The sequence below is a fragment of the Molothrus ater genome, chromosome 20 (assembly GCF_012460135.2).
Source record: "Molothrus ater isolate BHLD 08-10-18 breed brown headed cowbird chromosome 20, BPBGC_Mater_1.1, whole genome shotgun sequence".
NCBI lineage: Eukaryota > Metazoa > Chordata > Aves > Passeriformes > Icteridae > Molothrus > Molothrus ater.
Genome location: NC_050497.2, coordinates 10,074,647 through 10,088,825, shown reverse-complemented (window position 1 = coordinate 10,088,825; position 14,179 = coordinate 10,074,647). Strand labels below are relative to the sequence as shown.

The 14,179-nt window shown below is 41.2% G+C and overlaps 1 protein-coding gene across 2 annotated transcripts in view; it reads right to left on the bottom strand.

Moving 5' to 3' along the window:
• The window catches only part of RABGAP1 (RAB GTPase activating protein 1), a 60,975-nt gene that overhangs the window by 41,783 nt on the left and 5,013 nt on the right, over positions 1 to 14,179 (bottom strand). Inside the window, exons 2-11 of one of the 2 annotated variants that reach the window (XM_036394190.2) lie at positions 12,687 to 12,888; positions 8,279 to 8,510; positions 7,628 to 7,832; positions 6,870 to 7,044; positions 6,442 to 6,599; positions 6,108 to 6,218; positions 5,411 to 5,477; positions 4,405 to 4,507; positions 3,051 to 3,220; positions 319 to 493 (exon numbers count right to left, since the gene is read on the bottom strand). In XM_036394190.2, the coding sequence (XP_036250083.1) occupies positions 319 to 493; positions 3,051 to 3,220; positions 4,405 to 4,507; positions 5,411 to 5,477; positions 6,108 to 6,218; positions 6,442 to 6,599; positions 6,870 to 7,044; positions 7,628 to 7,832; positions 8,279 to 8,510; positions 12,687 to 12,836 (1,546 nt within the window). In that variant the 5' untranslated portion in view covers positions 12,837 to 12,888. The remainder of the gene's footprint in view (positions 1 to 318; positions 494 to 3,050; positions 3,221 to 4,404; positions 4,508 to 5,410; positions 5,478 to 6,107; positions 6,219 to 6,441; positions 6,600 to 6,869; positions 7,045 to 7,627; positions 7,833 to 8,278; positions 8,511 to 12,686; positions 12,889 to 14,179) is intronic. The other variant, XM_054516911.1, reaches the window with a different exon arrangement.

Here is a 14,179-nt window from a genome sequence, read left to right as displayed (position 1 = left end):
CTCAAACCTGTCCATAGCTGCTCAGGGAGGGGCAGAAGCCACATGATAATCCCCAGTTTTGAGGAGCCCTTTTTCATGTTGTCCCAAATACAGCACAGGAGGCCTGGGCTGAGAAAAGCAGGGACACTGAAGAGCCAGATGAGGGAGAGGCTGATCAGGAATGCCAGGACACTGGCTGTGGGATCTTGCAATATTCCAGCAGGAAAGAACCCCTCAATCAGGCAGATTCTGACTGGAAAGGATCCTACATCTTTTATAGCCACATTATTCACCAACTGCCCTTTGTCTCAAAGTCCACAAAGCACAGGAGCTTCTCACCCTCCTCTTCATCATCCTCTGGAGGCGATGGGATCATGGAGCCCTGCGAGCCCGACTGGGGCAGGCGCAGGGAGGGGCTGGCTGTGGTTTTCCTTCTCTCCCTCTCAGATTCACTTTCCAGGCACACAACCTCATACAGAGTGTCCGAGTTGTTCTTCCTGTCCTTCTGCTTTATCTAGGAAAACAAGGTTCATTTCACTCAGGAAGACACACAAATGCCACATCACTTCCTAAGGCTCTGCCTTCTCTTTCCAGAGCAGGAGAGCTGAGGAACAACTTCCATCCCGTTCTACAGTGAGGAATGTTCACACCTGGGACACATTTAATGCAAGGGGCAGGCTGTCAGTGCTCCCTGAAACCTGCTGGGAGCGTGCTGCACCCACAGGCACGAGGGGCACTTGGATCTGCTGTCCACAGGGAGCTCATCTTTCCAGCCCTCAATGAACTGGACACAAATGCACTGATTTTTAAAGCTATAAATGCATCTGTGGTCTAAGACAAGAAGGTTCCTCAATATGCAGCAACTTTGCCTTTATTCAAACAGTAGTGGAAAATGGAAAGCAAAAGCTTAAAAATTATGTCAAATTCTTCTTCAAAGAGAATTTATAAAATGAGCTAAAATAGAAAAGGTTTCTGGGGATACTAATGGTGGCAAAAGTAGTCCTAAAAATTTGTTCATATTTATTTGAACAAGATGAGATGAGCTTTAAGATCCCTTCCAAACCAAACCAGTCTGGGATTCCATGATTTTCCCACGGCAATGGTCTTTGGCAAAGCTTCCAATTCTGTGTATACACTGCTGCTGTGTACAAATTGCTGAGTTCCAAAGCCTACTCTGTGACCCTGTTTCTCCATAATTTTCAATGCTTTGGTGCCTTCCTTTCCCTTAAAAAGGGATTTTTCTTTGTGAAGCAGTTCTAAAATATTAATATATTTTAAGGACTTAGAATTTTTTTCGTAAATGAATAAAAATAGAGAGCAGAAAAGAGAAGGTGAAGAAAAGAGGGAAATAAGATTCAAAATTATGCTCCACACTAAGCTCCCAGTGCTCAATTTTATTCTTTGGAGCATTAAAAATGAAGAGAAATACATCAAAACTAAAAATGACTAAATCACGAAATGCAATCGGAGCAAATAAAATCCCTCTGCTTTCACCATTTCCGAATAAAGAAACACTGCCAAAGTAAGATAAGCCAATTCTACACAGCTGTACTTTTAATAGGCTAATCATGACTCCACAGAAACAGGTTTCCCTTCCAGGCTTATCAGGCAGTACATTCTATATTTGTTGCTTCCACTACGAGTTTTGATAATCTTCCATTAGTAAACACTGCAAGTTGGATAACCTGACAGTGTCTGTGGAAAAAGAGAATTGGCCAAGATAAGTCACAATGTCTGTGAATTTGGTAAGACAAAAGATCCAGAATTAGCTCAGTAAGATAAGCTTCCTTTAAACTGCCAAACAGAAAAGGCACCTTTTGGAGGCTGTAGAATATTTATAGCCCAAGAGCCTCTACATGCTCCACCTCAAAAATATTCTAAATAAAAAGGCTGAGCTCATCCATGAAGAATTTTTCCACCTTAAACTTTGAAGGAAAAGGTTTTTTCTTTACATAGAAAAAGAATCCTTGGTGAACTTCATCTTTGTTACTACCCAGATGCCATTCTTTGTTAGCACTTAAAGGCAAGTGTAAAAAGAATGAAGAAAAGCCTCTTGCTTAACTCAAAACCTCTTTAAATAAGAACACTTATCAAGAAATTAGGACTCCAGCACTGCTTTCTTTTTGGGCTGCACCCAGAATTCTAAGCCTCGAAAGGGCACGTACATCCACATTGTTATTTGCTTTTATACATTTCCAGCTCTTTAAACAGGACTTTCATTTCAGAACAATAGTTTCTAGAGCAGAAGAATAGCAGCTATTTCAAGTACATGATCTCTTCAGTGACTTGGACCTTCAACTTACCAGCCTTATTTTGAGACTAAGTTATTGCCTTGTACTGTTATTAGGAATATCCTGGACAGAAATAATGCTTCCATTTTTAGGAGATTTAGGGTAAAAAAGTAAGTTGGAAAAAACAGTAAAATTTTTTAACAAGTTCTAGGGATTTTTTGTGGTTGCTTGGATTTTTTTTCCCCAGGGTAAACTTGGGGTATGTGTGAAATCTCGGTTTCCAACCATGCAGAAGGGGAAAATAGACTTTGACAAAAAATAATTTCCTTTGGAATTCCATGTGGATCTTTGCTCATCTAAAAACACTTCAAAAGAATTGTTCAATCTGCATGATAAAATAAGTTTAGTGATCTATCAGATACCATGTCACCAGGATTATAGTAAGGACTTTTTTTTCTCTTAACCCTTAATTTTACACAATTATTCCTCTACACCCTTATGGCAGCAAGTCTCAGCACAGCCCCAGTTTGCAGATAAATCCTCCCTTCCTTTTCTGGCTGTGGTTTGGCTGGAAAATCCATAAGCCTCTCTGTAACCTCACAGACTCATCAAAGCTATCAAAAAGGCTATTTCAGGCTCTTTATGGGAACTGCAGATAGCCAGCAACAATCAGCACAATGAAGGGTAGCTTTTCTCCAAGTGAAGTGCATTTATTTTACCTCTTTGAATCAGGAGGAAAATGCTGCATTATGAACATTATATCAGTAAAGGTTTTAGCAATCATAGAGAGAAATAGCCTATTAATTGTCAATTTTATTTCTTTATTTTTTAACACATTACCTGTTTCAATTTTAAGAAGAAATTTTCAGTTGAGCTCCGTTTGCTGAAGGGCCAGAACAGCCTCTCATTAGGTGAGCAAACTCTGACTTTTGTCTCCAGAATGAATCGCACGGGCTCCTGCACCTCAGTTATGACCAAATCCACAGCAGTGGTCATGAACAACACTTTATCTAGAGAGAGAAAATGAAGCCACAGTGTGAAAAGAAACATTTCAAATAAAATATTCCATAACCCCTTTCCCAGTAACATGGAAGAACAAAGGAAACTTTCCTTTTCAGAATCGATCTTCCCCCTAATTTAACATCTCAAAACCCTACAAGCTTCAAAATAGCAAAATTGGATCACTATGCACTATTCACCAGAGTAAGGAAATTCCAGCCTTCAAGCCAAAAAAATGATCTTGTTAAAAAGAATAAAAATTCTGCTTTTTCAAATCCCACTGAAATTGTATCCAAAACCTTCATTAAACATTATAGAGGATCCGTGCTCTTAACTGCACAGTGCAGACCTCTGGCCATCCAGTCTAATTACACTTCAGTTCTTTTTTGTTTTAGAAGTTACTTAACTGTTTAATACCATGACATTAAAGGCATTTAAGACCATCTCAGCTGTGAAGTTCCAAAAATTGACTACACACTCTGATGCTCCAACAGGAGGCAACAGGGCTCAGTGACCTATGAGATGTCTCTGGCAGGGGATGATAAATTGTGTCCTTCAGGCAGGATGGCATCCACTCCAGCACCAGACTGTGCCCAGCAGCTGACTTCATGACTTTGCCCAGTCAACTCCCATTAACTTCCCAACCTCTGGCACACAACAGTGACAAGAGATTGAAAAGATGATAATTCAGCTGACATCTTCAAAGAAGTAATGACATTCTCTTTCAGGACTCGAGAGAGCAATGCAACATCAGCTATTTTGGGACGACACTTGGAGTGGTTTGCTTTCATTTTCTCAGGTATGGGAATCCTTCTGTTTAATTAAAAACTTGGGTTTGGAAAAAATTGACTGACCACAAGACACTGAGCAAAGCAAGTGCCTGCAAAAGTCATTTCATGCAATTCTCAATGGGATTCCTGAAAAGGTCCAGAGGTGCACAGAGCACCTGCATCCTGCCCCACACCTGCAGAGCCTCCTACGAGGACACAGCTCCTACAACATATTACTGAACATTGCTTGCTTTTATTTATTTATTTTTTCTGTAATTTCATACGGCATTTAGCACCCTACACTCTGAGAATATATTCCATCCTGTGAAAGTCTTTTGTGGGATTCTTCTGGAAAGATAACTGATCCAATGCCCACTATGGAAGTAATTTCCCTGCCTCGGGATAACACCTGGCAACATTCATACCTTTTGGTGTTTCTTCATTTACAAACTGGAAGTGTGGAGACTTTTGATTCCAGCTCCCAGTGATCACGTATGATTTCCCATCAGAACTTTTACCCATGGACTCCTAAAAACAAGGTAAGTTTATGTTTGTTTTTTTTTAATTGAAGAAGTTTCTACATTATGTAGTGCCAGTCCTGTGAAAGAGCTACTGCACAGTAAGGAAAGGGCATGTGACAGAGTCTGCAGCAGAGATCATCTCTGAAGGAAATAACAGAGTTCCCCTGCAATCCTTGGTGTCCATGCTGATAACACAGAAAGGCCAATTAATACTAATTATTCTATTAGTACATGGTACGACCAGTCTTTTTGGAGGTGGCCATTCAACAGCAACTATCAGTTTAAAGAGGTGTGGATGAGAACACAACACATGTTATTCAGTCACTAAGAACCAAACCAATATTTTATCTAATGTTCAGCTTGTCTGTCTTCCCAACAACCTTATTTTCTGGGCAATCCAAAGCCTGGTAGAAAACAAAATTATTCACGTAGTATTAAACCCTTTTGAGTAGTCACTATGCACTGCATAAATACTAGCAAATTTGTTGTCACTTCACCCTTGTGAAGTCAAATGATCCCTATCATTACTTTATAGAGAAAAGTGAGTCATAAGAACAAAGCACCCACTAGTTCTGTGTTACAATGGAAGCCTCTCAGGCCTCGATTCTCACACTGATAACTATGCTGTAAAACTTTCCATGTTTAAAGCACAGCACTTTAATATTCAGCATGTCTAAAAATAAGGTTCTATGTTTCTTATTTCTGGCCCCTGAATGAGAACAGTCATGACTGACTGTAAAACTGGGCAAGTTCCCTGACCAAGCACCAGGTCACATTCTAACTGAGCAGCAGAGGCAGGGATTGAACTCAATTCCCATCAACAACTGCAGGAGTGTTTCTCTGTCCATCCTGACATCATGCACAATCATAGCCCAAGTTCTCACTGAGTTTTGTTCAGAAAGATCCTTACCAAATCCAAAAGGTGCATGTCACCACTCCGAACGTCTTTCCCACGGCTAAGGAGAAGGCCAAAACATCTGCAAAGACAGGCAAAAAATGTAACTGCAAAACTTGGACATGCTCATAAACAAACCATTAACATTTCTTATCTAAGTATTTGCTGTCATACATCACAAACAGCCCATGAATCCACTGACAAACATCAACAAACCTTGACATTTGAAAGCAGCATCAAGCACATCCAGCAAAACAATCAAGCCAACATCAAAAACATTGAGCAGGATTTCAGAATCATATTTACAAGATGGTTTTACCCTGTTTACAGCAGCCTGGAAATTGTTCCATTACCTTTGTTTTAAAGAACAGTCTAATAAAGTCACTGCTAACAAGGGTTCATTATACCACAACAACACTTGGCCTGCAGTCTTCTGCCCTTCTTTGATGGCTTTTTTTTGGTTTTTTAGACATATTTGCATAAAATTTACCCTTCAGTAGGGACAAGGATCAGATGAAACACAAAGACCTCTTTTATGATTTCATTTTGGCCTTTTCACAGGACTTTTGGCCCACACAGGTATGTCCCACTTCATCCTCAAGAGAAGAGTGGCACTAAATCACACAAATGGAGCATCCACAGAATAATTACTAACCTGCTCCCTCAGAGGCAAAATACAGATAAAGAGTCTTTTAAAAGTTGATGACATTACCTTTCAATAGCTAGTTCTTTATTCGTTGTCTGCTGCACATAAATCACAATCTTCTTATCAATCCCTTGGCGGAGTTTGAAGCATTGCCTGTCCTTGTCTTTGGGAACTGCACTGTTATTCATCAGAAAAGAAAAAAAGAATTCTCAGTTTAGCTGCATTCTTTGCATATACCAAACACAGCAACAGACACTGGTGCAGCTCCTTACACCTGGGATTCATTTAAACTAGAATAGGAAACTCTCAAAAAGGGAATTTAGGGACCACCTCAGCTTCACACTCTCTATTCACTCACCTTCCAGCAGAACCACATACTGCAAGGAAGAAGAATCTCTACCTGAAATAACCTTTCCCATCATCTTCTTTGATTTCCAGGGACACGGAGAAGGTGAAGATGTCGCTGTCAGGAGTCTGGGGGGTGGCAGTGGCTGAGAGCGGGGTCTGTTTGGCAGAGCGCCGGAAGGCAGTGGCAAAGCTGTACAGGATTCGGCTCACCTGCAGCCAGAGTGCACAAACATCAGCTGAAAACAACCTGGATTTTCACTAATTCACAACAAATTGTATGAAAATAATTCAGTTTCAGCATCTAATTAACTGTTTTTCTGCGCTTCTTAGGATAAATTGTTAACTGTGCATTCTTATCCCATAACTAAGGTTTGTTGATGGATGAATTACATTACTTAAAGTGCCCGAAAAACTTCATTTAAATTTCATAATAACATTTACATGTACGTAATTATCATTTGACAAAAAGCTTGCACTTACAGCCTCTTGGATTTCACATCGGAAGACATGAATCCTGAAGAGTTCTGCATTGTAGTGGCTTTCAGTGAAAGCAAAGCAATCACTTTCAGGGGTCCCATCGTGCCCTCGTACACAGAAAAGGATTTTATAGATTGGATAATTTGCTATTTCTGTGTTTGTCTGAGGATCTAAAAGTCTGTTAAAATAGAGAGGGGAAAAAAAAGCAAGCTTGCACCTTTAGAAGAATTATTTCAGCCAGACATAACTTGCAAGCTTTAACAATTTCATACCTCCTAGAGAAAGTACACCACAAAAACTACATCCTGTCATTTACTGCAAACCATGACCACCATAATGATGTTTAAATTGAACATCACAAAAAAATACAATACCACAAATGTTTCCATCAATAATGTCCCCTTTGTTTTCAGGGATTAGTCTTCCAAGAGTTACACTAATATTTGGCAGTGGACAGACCCATCTCTGTCAGGCTTCACATATCAGACATTTCCCAAACTACTTTCCAGGCTATTTCCAAAGTGCTTATCAATACCCAATCTCACTATGGCTTTGGTGATAGCTTGGATCATCACAGTACATTTTGGTAGAGTTTGGTAAACAAATTCAAAGGATCCCTTTTCACAGATGTCTGTAAAACCCACTTCTCCCACTAAAGATAATCCACGCTGCTCAAGTCTCCTGCCAGGTAAACCATCAGCTTGTTTGCTTTCCAAAGGAGCCAAGCTGAAGGCAGAGCCCCAGAGCAGCGAGCCCCGTACCTCACGGTCCCCTCGGAGACGTTGGGCACGGACAGGGTGACATCCAGGGAGATCTGGCACTGGCCCCGCAGGATGGACATCATGCGCAGCGCCTCCACCTCGCTGCGCGGCGCGTTCACCGAGGCGCAGCCCAGGTAGGTCAGCTTGCTGAACACCACGCTGTCCTCGTCTGTCACTGGAGTGAAGGGGCTCAAATCCTCACAGTCTAGGGCAGCACACGAGGGGGAACGTCAGAAACAAGGCAAGGCACCCGCAAGGGAAGTGTCAGACACTGGCTGCCCACGCTGACTGTCAGACACTGGCTGCCCACTGAATAGGAGACAAGAGAGGCTAAGAACAGAAAAGCCAGGCCAGGCCAAAACACTATAGGAGAGCCACATACTTCTACTTTATACAGCCAGGCAAGTAAGCTTAATATTTGTGCACACATCTCAGGGCTGGTATAGCAGTGTTTTCAGAATACAGGACAGTTCAGCAGATATTAACTCTTCCATCACATACATAATCTAGAATTTACTGCACTAAGTGATTATAATGTGAGACATGGGGAAAGGCAACTGGCCACACGTGTACCTAAATTCTCTTTACTTTCCCCACAAAAAACAAGTTCATAAGATACTACCAGGCATTCCTCCCCTTTTTTTTTCTAACCTCCTTGGGATGGTTTCACTGGCAAGCTCATTTCTGGTTTCTGGAGTCCTGCTACTGACACTGGGTTAATAGTAGAGGATGCTGACGCTTCAAGGACAACAGGTTCTTCCCCATCTCCATCAGCTCTGACTTCTCCATGGTCCCGCTCACTGCCCTGATCCTCCATGGGTGGATCCATCAGCACGTCTTCCAGCTCCCGCTGCAGCTGCTGCTCACTTCCATTCCCCACAATCTGAGAGCCACAGAGTTGGGACACAAAAAAGAAGAAAAGACTGTTCAAACAACAAAAAACACCCCTCAGGCACAGAGTCATTCATATTGCTTTTTATTTACCAGTCAAAGCAGCAGTCAACAAATTTAACCCAGTTACAACCGTAAACACAAACTGCAGGGTGCAAGTGCTCACCAGCATGGATTATATCCTCCCCGCTCTAACAAATCTACAAGCAGGGCATTTTCTAGCACTAGAAAAAGCGGGGAGATTACTTTCAAACTAGTCTTTAATCATCAACTACATAGACTACCTTTGACAGAGAAACTTACAGACGCCCACAGTATGGGCTATAACAATTCTCAGATTAACACCAGAAAGGGACAAATACAATTAAATATGTTATGTGCTTTATAGGCAAGACAGTAAGGTCTCACAGGAAGAGAAGCATCTGGAACAAGACTATGCCATCATGCTGAGGAGAAGCAACAGCTTTGCTTTGTTTCCCAACACTCAGCTGCAGTCAGACTTTGAGCTCATTGAAGTCAACATGAAAGCATGAAGCCACCTCAACAGTGTGAAATAAGGTCCTGAAGTGGAAAAGGAATGAAGGCATTCATTTCAGGAAGCTCTCAGACACTGCTTCTAAGGAAACTGTTTGTCCATTCCTCTGCAGTTAATAGGGAAGTGACCGAGTTTGCAGAGTATTTACCAGATGCCATCAGCAAAAGACACTTGCTTCTAACACTTCTGTAGCCGCTGGTGGTTGTTCCTGCTGACACCAAAACTCAACCCTAGGAGCACTTCCATACTCTCACCTCTCTGTGAACTCACGGACCAGCTACTAAAAACCAAACTATTCAACTAGCCCAAAAAGTAATAATCTAGTGACTGTTTTGCTACAGAATCTAAACAATAACAACAAGAGACATTCATGCTCTTGAAATTGCCGCAAACAGAATGTCACTTTTTGTACAGATTAAAATACACTCCTGTGCTCTGATCACCTGCCAGGAGCAGGACAGGGTGACTGCCTTACTCAGCTGTATACCCACAGGGGGAGGCAGCTGTAACCTGCAACTAGCTACAGAAATCCACATATTGCCATTTTCCTCCCAACAATTTTAGTATTAATTTGCATGATACATTGTGGAAAAATCCTGCACAAGGTCATCAAAGGCAGAAGAGTTTCAAGCATCATGTTTATTATTCAGGTCTTTGCATACAATCATCAGAAAGATGATGATGGATGATGATGATGATGATGGAAGATGCACCGTGTTCCTTTACTGTATGGAGTTTATATGTTTTGCAACAAAATAGAATTAATTAATTATAGTGTCCTGTCAGCCCCTTCAAAGGCTATATATCAAAAAAACTAGAGTAACTTCTAGTTTACAGAACCTGTTCTCTATGAAACCTGAAGTTAAAATTCATTCTGGTAAAAAACTGCATCTGATACACCTTTCCTCACAGTCAATAGACTTTGGTAATGTTCTATTCTATCAAGATTAAAAGCAAAAAAATCTGAACTGTGATCTACTCTATTTGGTAAAATAATCAGTATGAATAACATATCTAGATGTTACATCTATAAAACATGATCTTGAAAATAAATTTCCCAAAAATAGTAGTGACAGGTAAAACACAAATTCAAATTGTTTACAGAAAATAGACATGTAAAAATAAAAAAAACATCTTATAGATATTCTAAAACATCATAATCAAAACCCCATTTAAAAAGCAACTTTAACTAATTTCTCCAAGAAAGCTTTCCTTCTCGGCCCAGACTACTCTCAAAAAGAATTTTAAAAGGCACAGTGACCACACTTCTGTACTAGAGGAGCCCTGCTATTCTCATAGTCCCAAAAACCAAGTGCAACAAACCAGCTGCCTGCACACCGAGGCCTAAAACACAAACCAACGTTAACTTCACGTCAACCAAAGTTTCTCATGCACCCATTTGGATTCCCCACATCAGGGGAACAGGGCACACGAAGGTGTAAATGTGCCTGAAACCCAACTAGAGCCCCAAAACCAGAGCCAGCCTGGCAGAACCAAGGTCAGGAGGGAACAGTAACAGCTGCACCTGATCAGTGCCTGAGGCTGAGCAAAGAAACCACTACCCTAATCATGGCTTTGTCCACTTCTCACTAAACTCAGAACTGATTTTACTTAACCTTTAACTAGGAGGCAGCAAACTTCCTTTAGCACACCAGGGGATTTATCAGAACTGGGATTTATTCCCTTCTCCTGATGCATGTGCTGCCACCTCTGCTGGGAGAGGTCTCGCTGTGCTGGGAGCTCAGAACTCCTGCTCCACACTGTGCTCCAGCAGCAAAGCTTTCCTAAATCCAGCCCACTCCCACTGCCAGTGGGCATGAGCAAACACAGGAACAACACTGGAAAGCAGAGACAGCAGGCAAACTGTATTTCTTGTTTAAGATAGAAAACTGGCATTAATCACTCAGATTGCAGCCAATAACCAAAGGCACATGCTCTCCACACTGGAATACTGAAAAGCTCAAGGTGAATCACTTTGTTCAAGGCTTGTGCTTACTCCAGGCTCCAAATTCATAAGGAAGCTTAAGACCTTCAAAGCTCTGTGGCATTCAGTGCCAAACTAGAGAACAGCACAACTTTATTTCACAACTGATGATCAGGAGGCAGCAGAGCTCATGTTCTTCCTTCCTCATCAAGAGAAACAGCACACCTGCAGCCAGCATTTCATAAACCACTCTGGAGGCAAACAGTGATACAAATAGCTCCCATGTGGAGCAAGAAGTGTTGCAGACTATGACATTTCATGCCTCCAAATTTTCCTTGGGGATAACAGGATGGAACAGAGAAGCTGGTTGACATGAGCATGTCTGTCTCCTGGGCTCTCAAACGATGCTTCAGGAGCTGATTACAGACACTGCCACAGGAGCATTCTCAAGGTAAGTACCACTATGAGACTACTCTGAATTCCTAAGTATTGATGCTGATCTCGATCTTGATGCTGCTGGTATTTGTAGCATTAAGAAAGACAAGCATGAGGCTACAGCCTTTCAGCAGGTTTCACAGATCACCAGGCTCCATGCTCAAGAAATGTTCATGTTTTTTAGACTATTCTATGATGCGAAGTGACACCTTCTACAACCACCATAAAACACACGTGAACTTTTTTGCCAGACTAAGCAAAAGATCAGTTCTGAGACTCTTAACTGATAGAACTTATTTGAAGTCTTAAGTAAAAGGAAAGAGCCACTATAACAGAATGTCTTGCCCCGGACTCAAAGGAACACAAGAAAAACAAAGCAGTTGGGAGGTAAAAGCAAGAAGAGCAAAAGCATCAAGAAATGTTCGATAAAGTCTCTGTTACAACTACTGCAAAGGAAAAGAGGAGCACCCAGTCCAACAGGCAGAACACAGGATTTCTTATCATCTTTAAAGACATAGATGCAGCCGTAGACAGACATCAGTTTCTTCCAATGGTGGAATATCTCTTTCCATCTCCCAAAAGAACACATTAACTTGACTCACTCTAGGGAAGATCCACTTTTCAACACATTAAAGTGATGGAATTTGGAGTGATTACCTTACTTGTGCCACTTTTCTTAAAAACTGCTGAAATACAAATTGGGATGAATGTTGCTCTAAGTAGCAAAAAAAAGTAGAGGGTGACAAGGGTGTCTTTTCAGAACAGCACTTTTACAAGTGAGAAGATGCCAGTGCCCTTCCAGCTCTTACAAGCCTTTCACAGAGAGCTCGTGTTCTCTGATTCATGCCAAGGTGTTAGTTATAACTACTCTTCTACGTTTCTTAAAGAGAACATTTCACATTGGGGAAAACTTCAGTGTATCTTTGAATTAACAGATACAGTCAAATCCATGTATGCTAATATTGCTTTCCACCTGAAAGCTGTGATAAAATCACAGTTCCACGTTCTTGAAAATCAGCCTGTTTCATCCCAAGCACTTTAGGAAGAATTCTGCAAAGTGGGAAAAAACCCACAGCTAGTGATGGAGAGAGCTCTTACTCAAAACCCAATTACCACTTCTGACATCAGCAGTGAAGAAATTACTGACAAAACTGGTTCTTGAATACGTTCTCCCTTCTGTCAAGTTTTCCACAACAAAGAAGTCCCTCTTTAAGCTCTCTATGGTTAGTTTGATTTAGAAGAACAGGGAACAAACTCAGGTTATTGGTTCTTACCTTCAGTCCTGTTTTTTCATCATCACTACCATTATTTGTAGATGGTGTTTCATCCCCTTGCCTGGAAACCAAGACAAAATCTTCACTGTTAAGAGTGGATACCGAGTCTGAAGAGACACTGATTTTTCCAACAGAAGCCTTGTCATCCATGACTTAAAAAGGAAGTTCGATTCATGAATGAGATTAAATATGTTATAAACTCCTGAAAAACAAAAATCATAAAAATACTTATATAAAACTTCATGCTAAATGCTCAAATGTTTCTTGTCAGAAACCTGCTGACTAATTATAAAAACTAACTCATCTGACAGCACAACCAAGCTCCAGCTCCTCTCTCAGCGCACATTCAAAGTCCTGCCCTCATCTTGCTAAGCAGCACATGCTATTACAGCACTGCTTTCCACAGCTCACAAAAGGGAAGTTAATAAAACTCTTTGCAGTATTTCATGGTTATGTCAGTCACCACTTTCTACACACCACACAAAATAGGGCCCTGGAACATACACTCCACTTGCTGACAATTAAGGCCAGCACAATAAAGTCCATTTACTTCCTTCAATTAATACCTGCCTTCACTATGTTCACGTAAAATTACTTTTATTTATCAGAGCTCACTGTATGCTGCAGTCACATTCTTTTCGCCCAAGCAAGAGTTTGACCTAACTCCTGATATTTTGCTCTGAAACCTTGGGACATAGAGCAGTTTATGAATCTACACTGAATTTTCTGTACTATAAAGAGCAATAAAAGCAAAGACTTCCAAGAAGCAGGAAGAGCAGCGTAGGCTGGCTCAGTACTGAGAAGCAGAGCCAACAGAGGATTTTAAAAAGCTGGAATTGGCACTGAGAGGCATTTGAAGAAAGGAACAAAAGGTGAAGTTCAGCTGCACACCTTGAACTCTACAGCACAGATTCCCAGAATCCATGGCTCAAAACAGACTGCTGTGATAAAAATGGGTGATTAAATTTCTCAGAAACCCAAATATACCCTTATCTCAAAGGCTCGGGTCTTTACAAACTCCCAAACATAACCAAACTCAAATGCTTTTTCAGCCTCCAGTTTTGCCTTCCAACCTGGAAGCACCATCCCAACCTGGCTTCCAACAGCGCAGCCAAACAACAGAGACCTGGCACAGCCCACAGCATTCCTGCCTGAACCAGGAACAATGCACCAGAAATAGCAAAGCCTGCTTTTATTCCTCTCAATGCCCTCCCCACAACCAGCAATACAACATGAAGTCTGCCAGGAGGACAACTTCTAACCAATTACCAATCTAATCACTTAGTGATCCTGGAACATGTTCCAGAGAACTGAAGCAGAGTGTAAGAGGAAGAATGGATGTGGTTTGTTCATGAATGACAACACATCTGTGATTGACTTAATTTCAAAATCATGTGTGGTACTTAGATATGCTTTTCAAAACCATTTTAAGATCCACTGACTTCCAGTGGGAATTACTGGCTGGGAAATGTAGGCATTTTGAGAAGTTCTAC